Here is a 13,414-nt window from a genome sequence, read left to right on the forward strand (position 1 = left end):
GCAAGTAAAGGAGGACAGAATTTTCCTTTTAAAGTGAACTATCCCTTTAAGGTAACCACAATTCTCAATATAATCTTGGACTGTTCGGTACGGCATTCACGGTTCAAAATGTGCTTGTGAATTGCGGTTTTGCATTTCATTTATTATTTGTATTTCTTTTAAATATTTCTCTCATATGCACTAAAGTTAGGCGGTGTTTAGCCACACTTAAAATAATGCAGTCAGAGAGTTATACTCATAGTTATTCACAATCACCAAAGTTCATTATTTGCTGCGTTTTAAAGCCTTGCTGGTTAAATTTTTCCTTTTACATGAGCTGAGCGCTCACTAAAGCCTGTCAAACACGTGATTACTGGACTAAGTCGTCTTACTGCGCTAATACTGTCAAACACACACACGGTTAACATATATAAACACAGTCGGTTTTAAGTTTAAGTAAGGTTTTTCAAATCTTTTAAGTAAAGTAAAATAAAGAAAGAGGAAAAACATTTTCTTCTTAACCTCTTTCTGTTCCTGTCGTCTAAGAACACACTGCAAAAAATGCTCTTCTTACTCAGTATTTTTGTCTTGTTTCTAGTCCAAACATCTAAAAATCCTTAAAACAAGAAGTATTTACTAGAAAAGTAAAAGTAATTGTCTTGATTTGGGGAAAAATAACTCTAAATGAAGAGAGTTTTTGCTTAAAATAAGATAAATAATCTGCCAATGGGGTGAGAAAAATAATCTTATTTTAAGCAAAAACTTACTTAATCTTGAGTTATTTCTCCCCAAAACAAGACAATAATTTTTTCTTGTCTAGTAAATGTTTCTTAATGTAAGAAATTTTATATTTTTGGACTAGAAACAAGACAAAAACTAAGTAAGAAAAGCATTTTTAGCAGTGTAGATTACCCATCTCCAGTAGAAACGCTACACATGTTCATTAGAAATGAATGTAAAGTGAAATTTCATTAGCCCAAATGTTCAGAAAACTGCTCTTGAGTCGCGTCTGGAGCGCCGAGACGGGTCATCTGCTGGTCATGTGTGTTTACACAAGACATCTTCAGCCTTTATTACGGCCCGCGCCACACACCTCGACAGCTCTGGGAACGCTCGGTAGCGGCTAGTGAAGGAAACTCCTCAAATCTGCGGGATAATTGTGTTTTTCCCTGGCTTTTTTTTTCTGGCTGCGAGTCAAGGCCAGATCTGTGTGTTTGTTTTTCTTACACTTCTGGCAGCAGCGAGTGTTTTACTGTTGTAACGCGTCAGGAAAACTACAAATTGAATGAGATTACCTTACACACATCATCAATAAAACTTATCTGAGTTTTCACCAATCAGGCATAACATTATGACCACCTTCTTAGTATTGTGTTGTTCCCCCTTGTAGCACTGTGATTAAAACAGAAAGGTGTCAGAATACACAGAGCATCTCAATCAGAACCAGCATTAACTTCTGGAGCAGTTTGAGCTGCAGTAGCTCGTCTGTTTGATCGGACCCCACGGGCCAGCCTTCGCTCCCCACGTGGCCGGTTCTCTACTGGTCCTTCCTTGGAGCACTTTTGATAGATACTGACCACTGCAGACCGGGAACAGCCCACAAGAGCTGCAGTTTTGGAGATGCTCTGACCCAGTCGTCTAGCCGTCACAATCTGGCCAAACTCGCTCAAATCCTTACGCTTGCCCATTTCTCCTGCTTCACACACATCAACTCTGAGGACTAAATGTTCACTTGCTGCCTAATATACCCCACCCACTAACAGGAGAGATCATCAGTGCTATTCACTGGTCATAATGTTATGCCTGATTGGTGTATATTGATGTGCTCAACCTACAGATTGGGAAAGCCAGCGATTGGGGAAAAATATATATAAAAATACTCAATTATTTTAGAAATTATGCCCTTTTCACACTAAGAATGATGACTATAAGTATATTGATATATATATAACAATATCGTTCTGTTTATTATAAGCACTGCAGTTTTGTCGTCTGTCCCTTTAAATGCTTGAGTGCGTTAAAGCAGGATAGATTCTGAGTGCTGGGCAGTCGATTAATCGTGATTTAATCACATCCAAATGATAGTTCATGTTTAAATTGTGTGTGTGTGTGTGTGTGTGTTAACTGTGTATTATTATGTATATACAAATACACATAACTCTTATATAAAATATCTACATTTTTCACCAATATATACGCATTCGTGTATATATTTAAGAAAAAATTATATTTCTTAAATATATACATGCATGTGTGTGTGTGTGTGTTAATATACACATAATAATTATACACACACATTATGTAAACTTGAACTTTTATTTTGGATGTGATTAATTGCGATTAATTGATTGCCCAGCACTCATCTGTATCCTTTATCCGCTGAAAATGAAATCGCTCTGAAAGTGATTCCGACGATATCATTTCTTTTAGAGATGCACCGACGTATCGGCCAATAGATGCAATTACTTTCACTCTCAGCCATCGGTCGATTGTTTAAAAGCAGCCAATGATCAGAGCCGATTATATCCTGTCAATCAAAAAAGGGCAGAAAAACCTGTCAGACTGAAACTCAAACCTCCTTCTAGAAAGAAGGCGGGAGCCGCAGCTCATTTGCATTTAAAGGGACACACAAAAATGGTGATATCGTCCCTGTGTGTGATATGATCTGCTGCAGAGGTGTGAACATCAGCCACCATAGGGAGCGTGCAGATATGGAGACGAAGATGTTTTGTTTATCCTTAACGTGGAAAGTATTATAAATGGAAGGCCTTGTAGAAGTGTGTGAGCTGTGAACTGTAGACCTGTCACCTTGCCATTGACTCTCTCCAGAGTATTTGGATCTTATTATCTTGTGCAATGTCTATCAGATCCAAATAAAAGGATTCAAATGTGTGTGTGTGTGTGTGTTCAGCGTGAGCAGGAGAACGCCATGACACGCCTGAAGAAGCAGCAGCAGGAGCTGGAGCACATGAGGCTGAGATACCTGGCGGCTGAAGAGAAGGAAGCTGTCAAGAGCGACAAACATGAGCTCCAGGACATCCGCAACGAGCTGAACCGGTACAGGCCGCCACACACGAGCATCACGTTTATAAGTCATGTGATAATTCATATACAGCACCGGTCAAAAGTTTGGAAACTTTACTATTTTGAATGTGTCTGAAAGAATCTCTTCTGGTCATAAATCCAGTAAAGCAGTAAAAAATTCCTCCAGTGTAAATCATCTGTTCACTTTTACTCGGGACATGCTATCTGGCAACATAGGATTTCATTCATTATGCTAAGCTAAGCTAGCGGCGACCCTGCCAAAAGAGACAAAAATGCATTTGCCCTAGGGGTGTGCGATTTTGACAAAAAATGATATCTCAATATTTTCTGGGATTTTCTCGATAACGATAATTAGACGATATTTCGCCATGCTTTCCTGTAGCTCAACTAGTAGCATGGCGCTAGCAATACCAAGGTCATGGGTTCGATTCCCAGGGAAAGCAAGAATTGACAAAAATGTAAAATGTGTACCTTGAATGCAATGTAAGTCGCTTTGGATAAAAACGACTTACAAATGCATAAATGTAAATATTTCACTGTTGTCACTGTTAATGAGTGAGTCATTGAGATTGAACCGATTCATTCAAACAACTGATTTATTCAGAAACGAATCATTTGACTATCTTAATCTATATTAGTCACTGAATCATCGATTCAAATGAGTCGTTCAAAAAGCTGATTCGTGCATTTAGGGAATAACACGTGTGGTGCTCAGAGATGCGATTGCAGTGCTGTGACTTTGTTTTGAACTATTCTCTTTTGCGAAATGGAGAAAAATGGGCAATATTGTGGCTAAAATGTGAGTCACTTAATATTAAATTCTTGTTTAGTAAACTTGTATAAAAACAATATCATGTGTTATGCTAGATATCGGGATTCTTCCTGTGATATTTATTAAAAAATATGAAATGATATAAATATAGACACACATGGAGTGAAAGCGTGCACCCGCAGTAAGGTTAGTCTGAGTAATCCTCACGACAAGACTACATCACGGTGTGTATGCGCGCACACACTCTCTGGGTGTGTGTGAGGGATATACTCGATAATGTCAGATCGCACCTCGTTAAAACAACAATTACGATATTATCGCAGGCGATATATATCGCACACCCCTAGTTTGCCCACATATCTAAATGTAGGAAAGAAGTTGAATAAGCCCTATTTCTAAAAACACTGGAGTGTCTCTTTAACTCACCCTGTGTTATTGATTGATGTTATTATTGATTGGCTGATCAGGCTGAAGCAGGAGGAGCCGCGGGGATGGGCGGAGCCAGTGTGTGTGAGCGAGAGCGCGGATGATCATGTGACACGCCTGCTGGAGGAGCGGGACACACTGCTGCGCACCGGAGTCTACACGCATGACGACCGCATCATCGCTGAGCTCGACCGCCAGATACAACACGCCATGAGCCATCGCAGGAACACGTGACGCAGATATTAAAGGGATAGTTCAGCCCTAAATGAGCCTGTGATGTTCATCTGCAGGGCGTCTGAGATGTCGGTGTGTTTGTTTCTTCAGGAGAACACAGATGAAGATGTTTAACTCAGCCGTTGCTCGTGTAATGCATGTCAATGGGGTGTATTTCTATGAGAGTAAAAAACACACACACATACGAATCCATATTAAACCCTGAGGCTCGCGGAGACACACTGATGTCTGAAGACACGAAACGATCGCTTTCTGCCAGAAACACAACAGTATTTGTGTTATTTTACCTCATATCAGACGAATCTCATCTAGTGTTCCCAACGCCATTACTTCCGCTGAAGAAGGTCAAAATACCGCTGCGATTATAGATATTTACATAGATGCCTCATTAGTACATGCGCGGATTGGCCGAATTAGGTATCTATGTAAATATGTCTCTAATCGCGCCGGTATTTTGACCTCACTCAGCGGAAGTAATGGCGTTGGGAACACTAGATGAGATTCGTCTGATATGAGGTAAAATAACACAAATACTGTTGTGTTTCTGGCAGAAAGCGATCGTTTCGTGTCTTCAGACATCAGTGTGTCTCCGCGAGCCTCAGGGTTTAATATGGATTCGTATGTCTGTGTGTTTTTTACTCTCATAGAAATACACCCCATTGACACGCATTATACGAGCAACGGCTGAGTTAAACATCTTCATCTGTGTTCTCCTGAAGAAACAAACACACCGACATCTCAGACGCCCTGCAGATGAACATCACAGGCTCATTTAGGGCTGAACTATCCCTTTAATAAATCATATCCCACTGTATCCCACAGAGGGGTTTGTACTGTTTCGCTTTACGTCAGAACATATTCCATGACGTTTTGCACTTTGATATCGTGTGTGTGTGAGAGTTCGGCAGGTGGCGCTGTTTCTTCAGGTTTAAGAACACTGCGCTTCATCAGGGTTTATATGGTACTTTATTTATAGTGTGTGTGTGTGTGTTTTGTACTAGATGTGAGAATCTTGGATGAAATAAATATTTTTCCTGTTCAAATACTCTAGTCCAAGAGTCTGGACTTTCTTTCTGTTCCAGTCTGTGCCGGTGAGAAGAGGTTCTGTCAGTTGCTGATTTTGGTTTAATTGCCTTTTGTACATATACTTTTTTTGTTGTTGAGAAAAAAATATGAATGTTTTGTTTGTGAGAGTGTGAGTGTGTGCGTTTTAGAGTTTGTGAGAGTGTATGTGTGTGAGAGTATGTGTCCATGTTTGTGCGAGTGAGTGAGTGTGTGTGTTTGTGTGCATGTGTGTGAGAATAAGTTTGTGGGACTGTTTGCGAGAGTGTGTGTTTCTGTGCATGTTTGTGAGAATAAGTTCGTGTGAGTGAGTGTGTTTGTGAGAGAGAGAGAGTGGTGTGTGTTTCTGTGTGTGTGTGTATGGGTGCATGCAAGAGTGTGTTAGTGTGTGTGTTTGTTGTTAGAGTGTGTTTGAATGTGTGTGTGTGCGTGTTTGTGTATAAATGTGGGTTTGTTTGTGAGAGTGTGTTTAAAATGTGTGTGTGTGCGCGTGTGAAAGTTTGTGAGTGTCTGTGAGAGTGTTTGTGTTTTGAGTGCGTGGGTTTGTGTGTGTGTGCGTGGGTTTGTGTGTGTGTTCGGGTTTGTGTCTTGTTTGTGTATGAATGTGTGGGTTTGTTTTTGTGAGTGTGTTTGTGTGCGTGAGTGTGTCTGTTTGAATTTGAGTGCGTTGTTTGTGTGAGCATGTGTGTGAGTTTGTGAGAGTGTGTGTGTTTGAGTGCATGGGTTTGTGTGTCTGTTTGTGTATGAATGTGTGAGTGTGTGTGTGTGTGTGTGTGTGTGTGTGTGTGTGTGTGTGTGTGTGTGTGTGTGTGTGTGTGTGTGTGAGAGAGAGAGTGTGTGTCTTTGTGTTTGAGTGCGTGGGTTTGTTTGTGTGAGCATGTGTGTGTGTGCGTGTGTGTTATTTCTCTGGCTCATAGTACCAGGCCAATAAAGTGAATTGATGATGGAATTGATTTCAGTGGTAACAGTATTTTTTATAAATTCTGTTTGTGTGATTCTTTGATCACATCATTGAAAACATTCATAATCAATAACATTTCTCTTTGACATTCAAACGGTTTAATGTACAAATGTCTCTTTATAACTACTTTGATTTTCTGAACTTCATCACATGGTCAAAAAATAGCATTTGCATTATTAACAGAAAGCACAGGCCAAAAAATCATTCTGCACTAAAATAAGCTAAATTTAAATGTGAAGAGATATAAAATAAAATGCAATCACTTCCTTTTTCTTTTTTTGCACTCTAACCAGAAAACGAGACGCTCCTCTAAGGCAGGTTTGCTGAGAATGAGCCGTTCTGTATTAATCAGCTGCTCTGAAGGTTCGTGTGTTTGTGTTAAACAAACCAACATTTCTGTTCATCTCTGAAGCATAATAAGCTTATTACAGCATTTTATGAACTAATATTATTGTAAGTGTTCCTCTTAACTTGGACCTTTTTAAATGAAAGAATAACATGTGGCTGCTGACAGTGTAAGTGCTTTCATGTGGTTTATCGCCCCTTATGAGCACAAGAGCACATATTTCCACCAGTGTTATTATTCTAATGTGGTCATGATATCAAAGTTTGACATGGCAGTCCTGATGGTTTTCATAAATGCTTTTCTGAACTCGTGAACTCGTGTGATGTTTGGAGCAGAACACAGAGCCGCTGAAAACAGTGTTTGACGCCGATAATATTTCTAACGTACGGCTCCTCCGAGACGCTTTTCACATCACAGTCGAATTCAGGCCATACTAAATCATAATTATGATGTTAGACAGTCACAGTTATGACTAAATAATGAGACTAGAAAGTTTAAATTTTATGACACTGAGTATTAGTCAGTATTGTCATAAAAATTCAACTTTCTAATACTCAGCATGACATAAAATTTCATCTTACTAATACTCAGTATGTCAAAAAAATATATATTTCATCCACTGTTATAAATTCATCCACCCTGTTATCCGTTTCATTCATTTCATATGAAAATTGATATTAAATGTGAAATATCATCTATAAACACTGTCTTCAGACCGGCTATCTGTCGGCTCTAAATAAATGGGAAGTTGTTTGTCTGTGTTTTGGGCTCCCGTTCAGCTCCGGAAGGCTCTAGGGCCACCAGACTCACGCTCCTGTCTTCGTCTCAGCGCCCTCTATCAGAATCCATAGATTGGAGAAGATCTGAGAAACTTTATTTTCAGACCTAAAAAACCAATAAGTGGTACCCCTTTGTGTTTTTTGGGGGGAAATTTTTTGAGGTTTTCTAATCTTCTCCAAACTCTGGATTCTGATAGAGGGCGCTGAGACGAAGACAGGAGCGTGAGTCTGGTGGCCCTAGAGCCTTCCAGAGCTGAACGGGAGCCCAAAACACAGACAAAAACATGACATGATAACAGGGTGGATGAAATAATAACAGGGTGGATGAATTTATAACAGAGTGGATGAACTGATAACAGGGTGGATGAATTTATAACAGAGTGGATGAACTGATAACAGGGTGGATGATGAAATAATAATAGGGTGGATGAACTGATAACAGGATGGATGAACTGATAACAGGGTGGACTAACTGATAACAGGGTGGATGAACTGATAACAGGGTGGATGAACCGATCACAGGGTGGATGAACCGATAACAGGGTGGATGAACTGATAACAGGGTGGATGAAATGATAACAGGGTGGAATAACTGATAACAGGGTGGATGAACTGATAACAGGGTGGATGAAATGATAACAGGGTGGATGAACTGATAACAGGGTGGATGAACCGATAACAGGGTGGATGAAATAATAACAGGGTGGATTAACTGATAACGGTGGATTAACTGATAACAGGGTGGATGAATGGCAACGTTAAATGAAGTTTGGAGAAGATCAGAGAAACTCAAAAATTTCCCCCCAAAAAACACAAAGGGGTACCACTTATTGATTTTTTAGGTCGGAAAATAAAGTTTCTCAGATCTTCTTCAAACTCTGGATTCTGATAGAGGGCGCTGAGACGAAGACAGGAGCGTGAGTCTGGTGGCCCTAGAGCCCTCCGGAGCTGAACAGGAGCCCAAAACACAGACAAAAACATGACGAACTGATAACAGGGTGGATGAAATAATAACAGGGTGGATGAACTGATAACAGGGTGGATGAATGATAACGTTGGATGAAGTTTGGAGAAGATCAGAGAAACTCAAAAATTTCCCCCCAAAAAACACAAAGGGGTACCACTTATTGATTTTTTAGGTCTGAAAATAAAGTTTCTCAGATCTTCTCCAATCTATGGATTCTGATAGAGGGCGCTGAGACGAAGACAGGAGCGTGAGTCTGGTGGCCCTAGAGCCTTCCAGAGCTGAACGGGAGACCAAAACACAGACAAAAACATGACATGATAACAGGGTGGATGAAATAATAACAGGGTGGATGAAATGATCACAGGGTGGATGAAATGATAACAGGATGGATGAACTGATAACAGGGTGGATGAACTGATAAAAGGGTGGATGAAATAATAACAGGGTGGATGAACTGATAACAGGGTGGATGAAATGATAACAGGATGGATGAACTGATAACAGGGTGGGTGAACTGATAACAGGGTGGATGAAATAATAACAGGGTGGATGAACTGATAACAGGGTGGATGAACCGATCACAGGGTGGATGAAATAACAGGGTGGATGAACTGATAACAGGGTGGATGAAATAATAACAGGGTGGATTAACTGATAACGGTGGATTAACTGATAACAGGGTGGATGAATGACAACGTTGGATGAAGTTTGGAGAAGATCAGAGAAACTCAAAAATTTCCCCCCAAAAAACACAAAGGGGTACCACTTATTGATTTTTTGGGTCGGAAAATAAAGTTTCTCAGATCATCTCCAAACTCTGGATTCTGATAGAGGGCGCTGAGACGAAGACAGGAGCGTGAGTCTGGTGGCCCTAGAGCCTTCAAGAGCTGAACAGGAGCCCAAAACACAGACAAAAACATGACATGATAACAGGGTGGATGAAATTATAACAGGGTGGATGAATTTATAACAGGGTGGATGAACTGATAAACAGGGTGGATGAAATAATAATAGGGTGGATGAACTGATAACAGGGTGGATGAAATGATAACAGATTGGATGAACTGATAACAGGGTGGAATAACTGATAACAGGGTGGATGAACTGATAACAGGGTGGATGAAATAATAACAGGGTGGATGAACTGATAACGGTGGATTAAATGATAACAGGGTGGATTAACTGATAACGGTGGATGAACTGATAACAGGGTGGATGAATGACAACGTTGGATGAAGTTTGGAGAAGATCAGAGAAACTCAAAAATTTCCCCCCCAAAAAAACAAAGGGGTACTTATTGATTTTTTAGGTCGGAAAAAAAAGTTTCTCAGATCATCTCCAAACTCTGGATTCTGATAGAGGGCGCTGAGACGCAGACAGGAGCGCGAGTCTGGTGGCCCTAGAGCCCTCCGGAGCTGAACGGGAGCCCAAAACACAGACAAAAACATGACATGATAACAGGGTGGATGAAATAATAACAGGGTGGATGAACTGATAACAGGGTGGATGAACTGATAACAGGGTGGATGAACTGATAGCAGGGTGGATGAAATAATAATAGGGTGGATGAACTGATAACAGGGTGGATGAACTGATAACAGGGTGGATGAAATGATAACAGGGTGGATGAACTGATAACAGGGTGGATGAAATAATAACAGGGTGGATGAAATAATAACAGGGTGGATGAACCGATCACAGGGTCGATGAAATAGTAACAGGGTGGATGAACTGATAACAGGGTGGATGAACTGATAACAGGGTGGATGAAATAATGACAGGGTGGATGAACTGATAACGGTGGATTAACTGATAACAGGGTGGATGAATGACAACGTTGGATGAAGTTTGGAGAAGATCAGAGAAACTCAAAAATTTCCCCCCAAAAAACACAAAGGGGTACCACTTATTGATTTTTTAGGTCTGAAAATAAAGTTTCTCAGATCATCTCCAAAGTCTGGATTCTGATAGAGGGCGCTGAGACGAAGACAGGAGCGTGAGTCTGGTGGCCCTAGAGCCTTCCAGAGCTGAACGGGAGCCCAAAACACAGACAAAAACATGACATGATAACAGGGTGGATGAATTTATAACAGAGTGGATGAACTGATAACAGGGTGGATGATGAAATAATAATAGGGTGGATGAACTGATAACAGGATGGATGAACTGATAACAGGGTGGACTAACTGATAACAGGGTGGATGAACTGATAACAGGGTGGATGAACCGATCACAGGGTGGATGAACTGATAACAGGGTGGATGAAATGATAACAGGGTGGAATAACTGATAACAGGGTGGATGAACTGATAACAGGGTGGATAAACTGATAACAGGGTGGATGAAATGATAACAGGGTGGATGAAATAATAACAGGGTGGATGAACTGATAACAGGGTGGATGAACCGATCACAGGGTGGATGAAATAATAACAGGGTGGATTAACTGATAACGGTGGATTATCTGATAACAGAGGGGATGAATGGCAACGTTAAATGAAGTTTGGAGAAGATCAGAGAAACTCAAAAATTTCCCCCCAAAAAACACAAAGGGATACCACTTATTGATTTTTTAGGTCGGAAAATAAAGTTTCTCAGATCTTCTTCAAACTCTGGATTCTGATAGAGGGCGCTGAGACGAAGACAGGAGCGTGAGTCTGGTGGCCCTAGAGCCTTCCAGAGCTGAACGGGAGACCAAAACACAGACAAAAACATGACATGATAACAGGGTGGATGAAATAATAACAGGGTGGATGAAATAATCACAGGGTGGATGAAATGATAACAGGATGGATGAACTGATAACAGGGTGGAATAACTGATAACAGGGTGGATAAAATGATAACAGGGTGGATGAACTGATAACAGGGTGGATGAACTGATAACAGGGTGGATGAAATAATAACAGGGTGGATGAACTGATAACAGGGTGGATGAACTGATAACAGGGTGGATGAAATAATAACAGGGTGGATGAACTGATAACAGGGTGGATGAACTGATAACAGGGTGGATGAACTGATAGCAGGGTGGATGAAATAATAATAGGGTGGATGAACTGATAACAGGGTGGATGAACTGATAACAGGGTGGATGAAATGATAACAGGGTGGATGAAATAATAACAGGGTGGATGAACTGATAACAGGGTGGATGAAATGATAACAGGATGGATGAACTGATAACAGGGTGGAATAACTGATAACAGGGTGGGTGAACTGATAACAGGGTGGATGAAATAATAACAGGGTGGATGAACTGATAACAGGGTGGATGAACCGATCACAGGGTGGATGAAATAATAACAGGGTGGATGAACTGATAACAGGGTGGATGAAATAATAACAGGGTGGATGAACTGATAACAGGGTGGATAAACTGATAACAGGGTGGATGAAATAATAACAGGGTGGATGAACTGATAACAGGGTGGATGAATGACAACGTTGGATGAAGTTTGGAGAAGATCAGAGAAACTCAAAAATTTCCCCCCAAAAAACACAAAGGGGTACCACTTATTGATTTTTTGGGTCGGAAAATAAAGTTTCTCAGATCATCTCCAAACTCTGGATTCTGATAGAGGGCGCTGAGACGAAGACAGGAGCGTGAGTCTGGTGGCCCTAGAGCCTTCAAGAGCTGAACAGGAGCCCAAAACACAGACAAAAACATGACATGATAACAGGGTGGATGAAATTATAACAGGGTGGATGAATTTATAACAGGGTGGATGAACTGATAAACAGGGTGGATGAAATAATAATAGGGTGGATGAACTGATAACAGGGTGGATGAACTGATAACAGGGTGGATGAAATGATAACAGATTGGATGAACTGATAACAGGGTGGATGAACTGATAACAGGGTGGATGAACTGATAACAGGGTGGATGAAATAATAACAGGGTGGATGAACTGATAACGGTGGATTAAATGATAACAGGGTGGATTAACTGATAACGGTGGATGAACTGATAACAGGGTGGATGAATGACAACGTTGGATGAAGTTTGGAGAAGATCAGAGAAACTCAAAAATTTCCCCCCAAAAAAAACAAAGGGGTACCACTTATTGATTTTTTTAGGTCGGAAAATAAAGTTTCTCAGATCATCTCCAAACTCTGGATTCTGATAGAGGGCGCTGAGACGAAGACAGGAGCGCGAGTCTGGTGGCCCTAGAGCCCTCCGGAGATGAACGGGAGCCCAAAACACAGACAAAAACATGACATGATAACAGGGTGGATGAAATAATAACAGGGTGGATGAAATAATAACAGGGTGGATGAAATAATAACAGGGTGGATGAACTGATAACAGGGTGGATGAACTGATAACAGGGTGGATGAACTGATAGCAGGGTGGATGAAATAATAATAGGGTGGATGAACTGATAACAGGGTGGATGAACTGATAACAGGGTGGATGAAATGATAACAGGATGGATGAACTGATAACAGGGTGGAATAACTGATAACAGGGTGGATGAACTGATAACAGGGTGGATGAAATAATAACAGGGTGGATGAAATAATAACAGGGTGGATGAACCGATCACAGGGTGGATGAAATAGTAACAGGGTGGATGAACTGATAACAGGGTGGATGAACTGATAACAGGGTGGATGAAATAATGACAGGGTGAATGAACTGATAACGGTGGATTAACTGATAACAGGGTGGATGAATGACAACGTTGGATGAAGTTTGGAGAAGATCAGAGAAACTCAAAAATTTCCCCCCAAAAAACACAAAGGGGTACCACTTATTGATTTTTTGGGTCGGAAAATAAAGTTTCTCAGATCATCTCCAAACTCTGGATTCTGATAGAGGGCGCTGAGTCGAAGAC

General features: G+C 40.8%; 1 protein-coding gene across 2 annotated transcripts in view; it reads left to right on the forward strand.

Moving 5' to 3' along the window:
* cep120 (centrosomal protein 120) overlaps nucleotides 1-4,752 on the forward strand; it is a 75,950-nt gene extending 71,198 nt beyond the window's left edge. Inside the window, exons 19-20 of one of the 2 annotated variants that reach the window (XM_067414592.1) lie at nucleotides 2,891-3,036; nucleotides 4,264-4,752. In XM_067414592.1, coding sequence (XP_067270693.1) covers nucleotides 2,891-3,036; nucleotides 4,264-4,456 — 339 coding nt within the window. In that variant the 3' untranslated portion in view covers nucleotides 4,457-4,752. The remainder of the gene's footprint in view (nucleotides 1-2,890; nucleotides 3,037-4,263) is intronic. The other variant, XM_067414593.1, reaches the window with a different exon arrangement.
* Nucleotides 4,753-13,414: the final 8,662 nt, after the last annotated feature.

Source organism: Pseudorasbora parva, chromosome 13 (genome assembly GCF_024679245.1).
Source record: "Pseudorasbora parva isolate DD20220531a chromosome 13, ASM2467924v1, whole genome shotgun sequence".
NCBI lineage: Eukaryota > Metazoa > Chordata > Actinopteri > Cypriniformes > Gobionidae > Pseudorasbora > Pseudorasbora parva.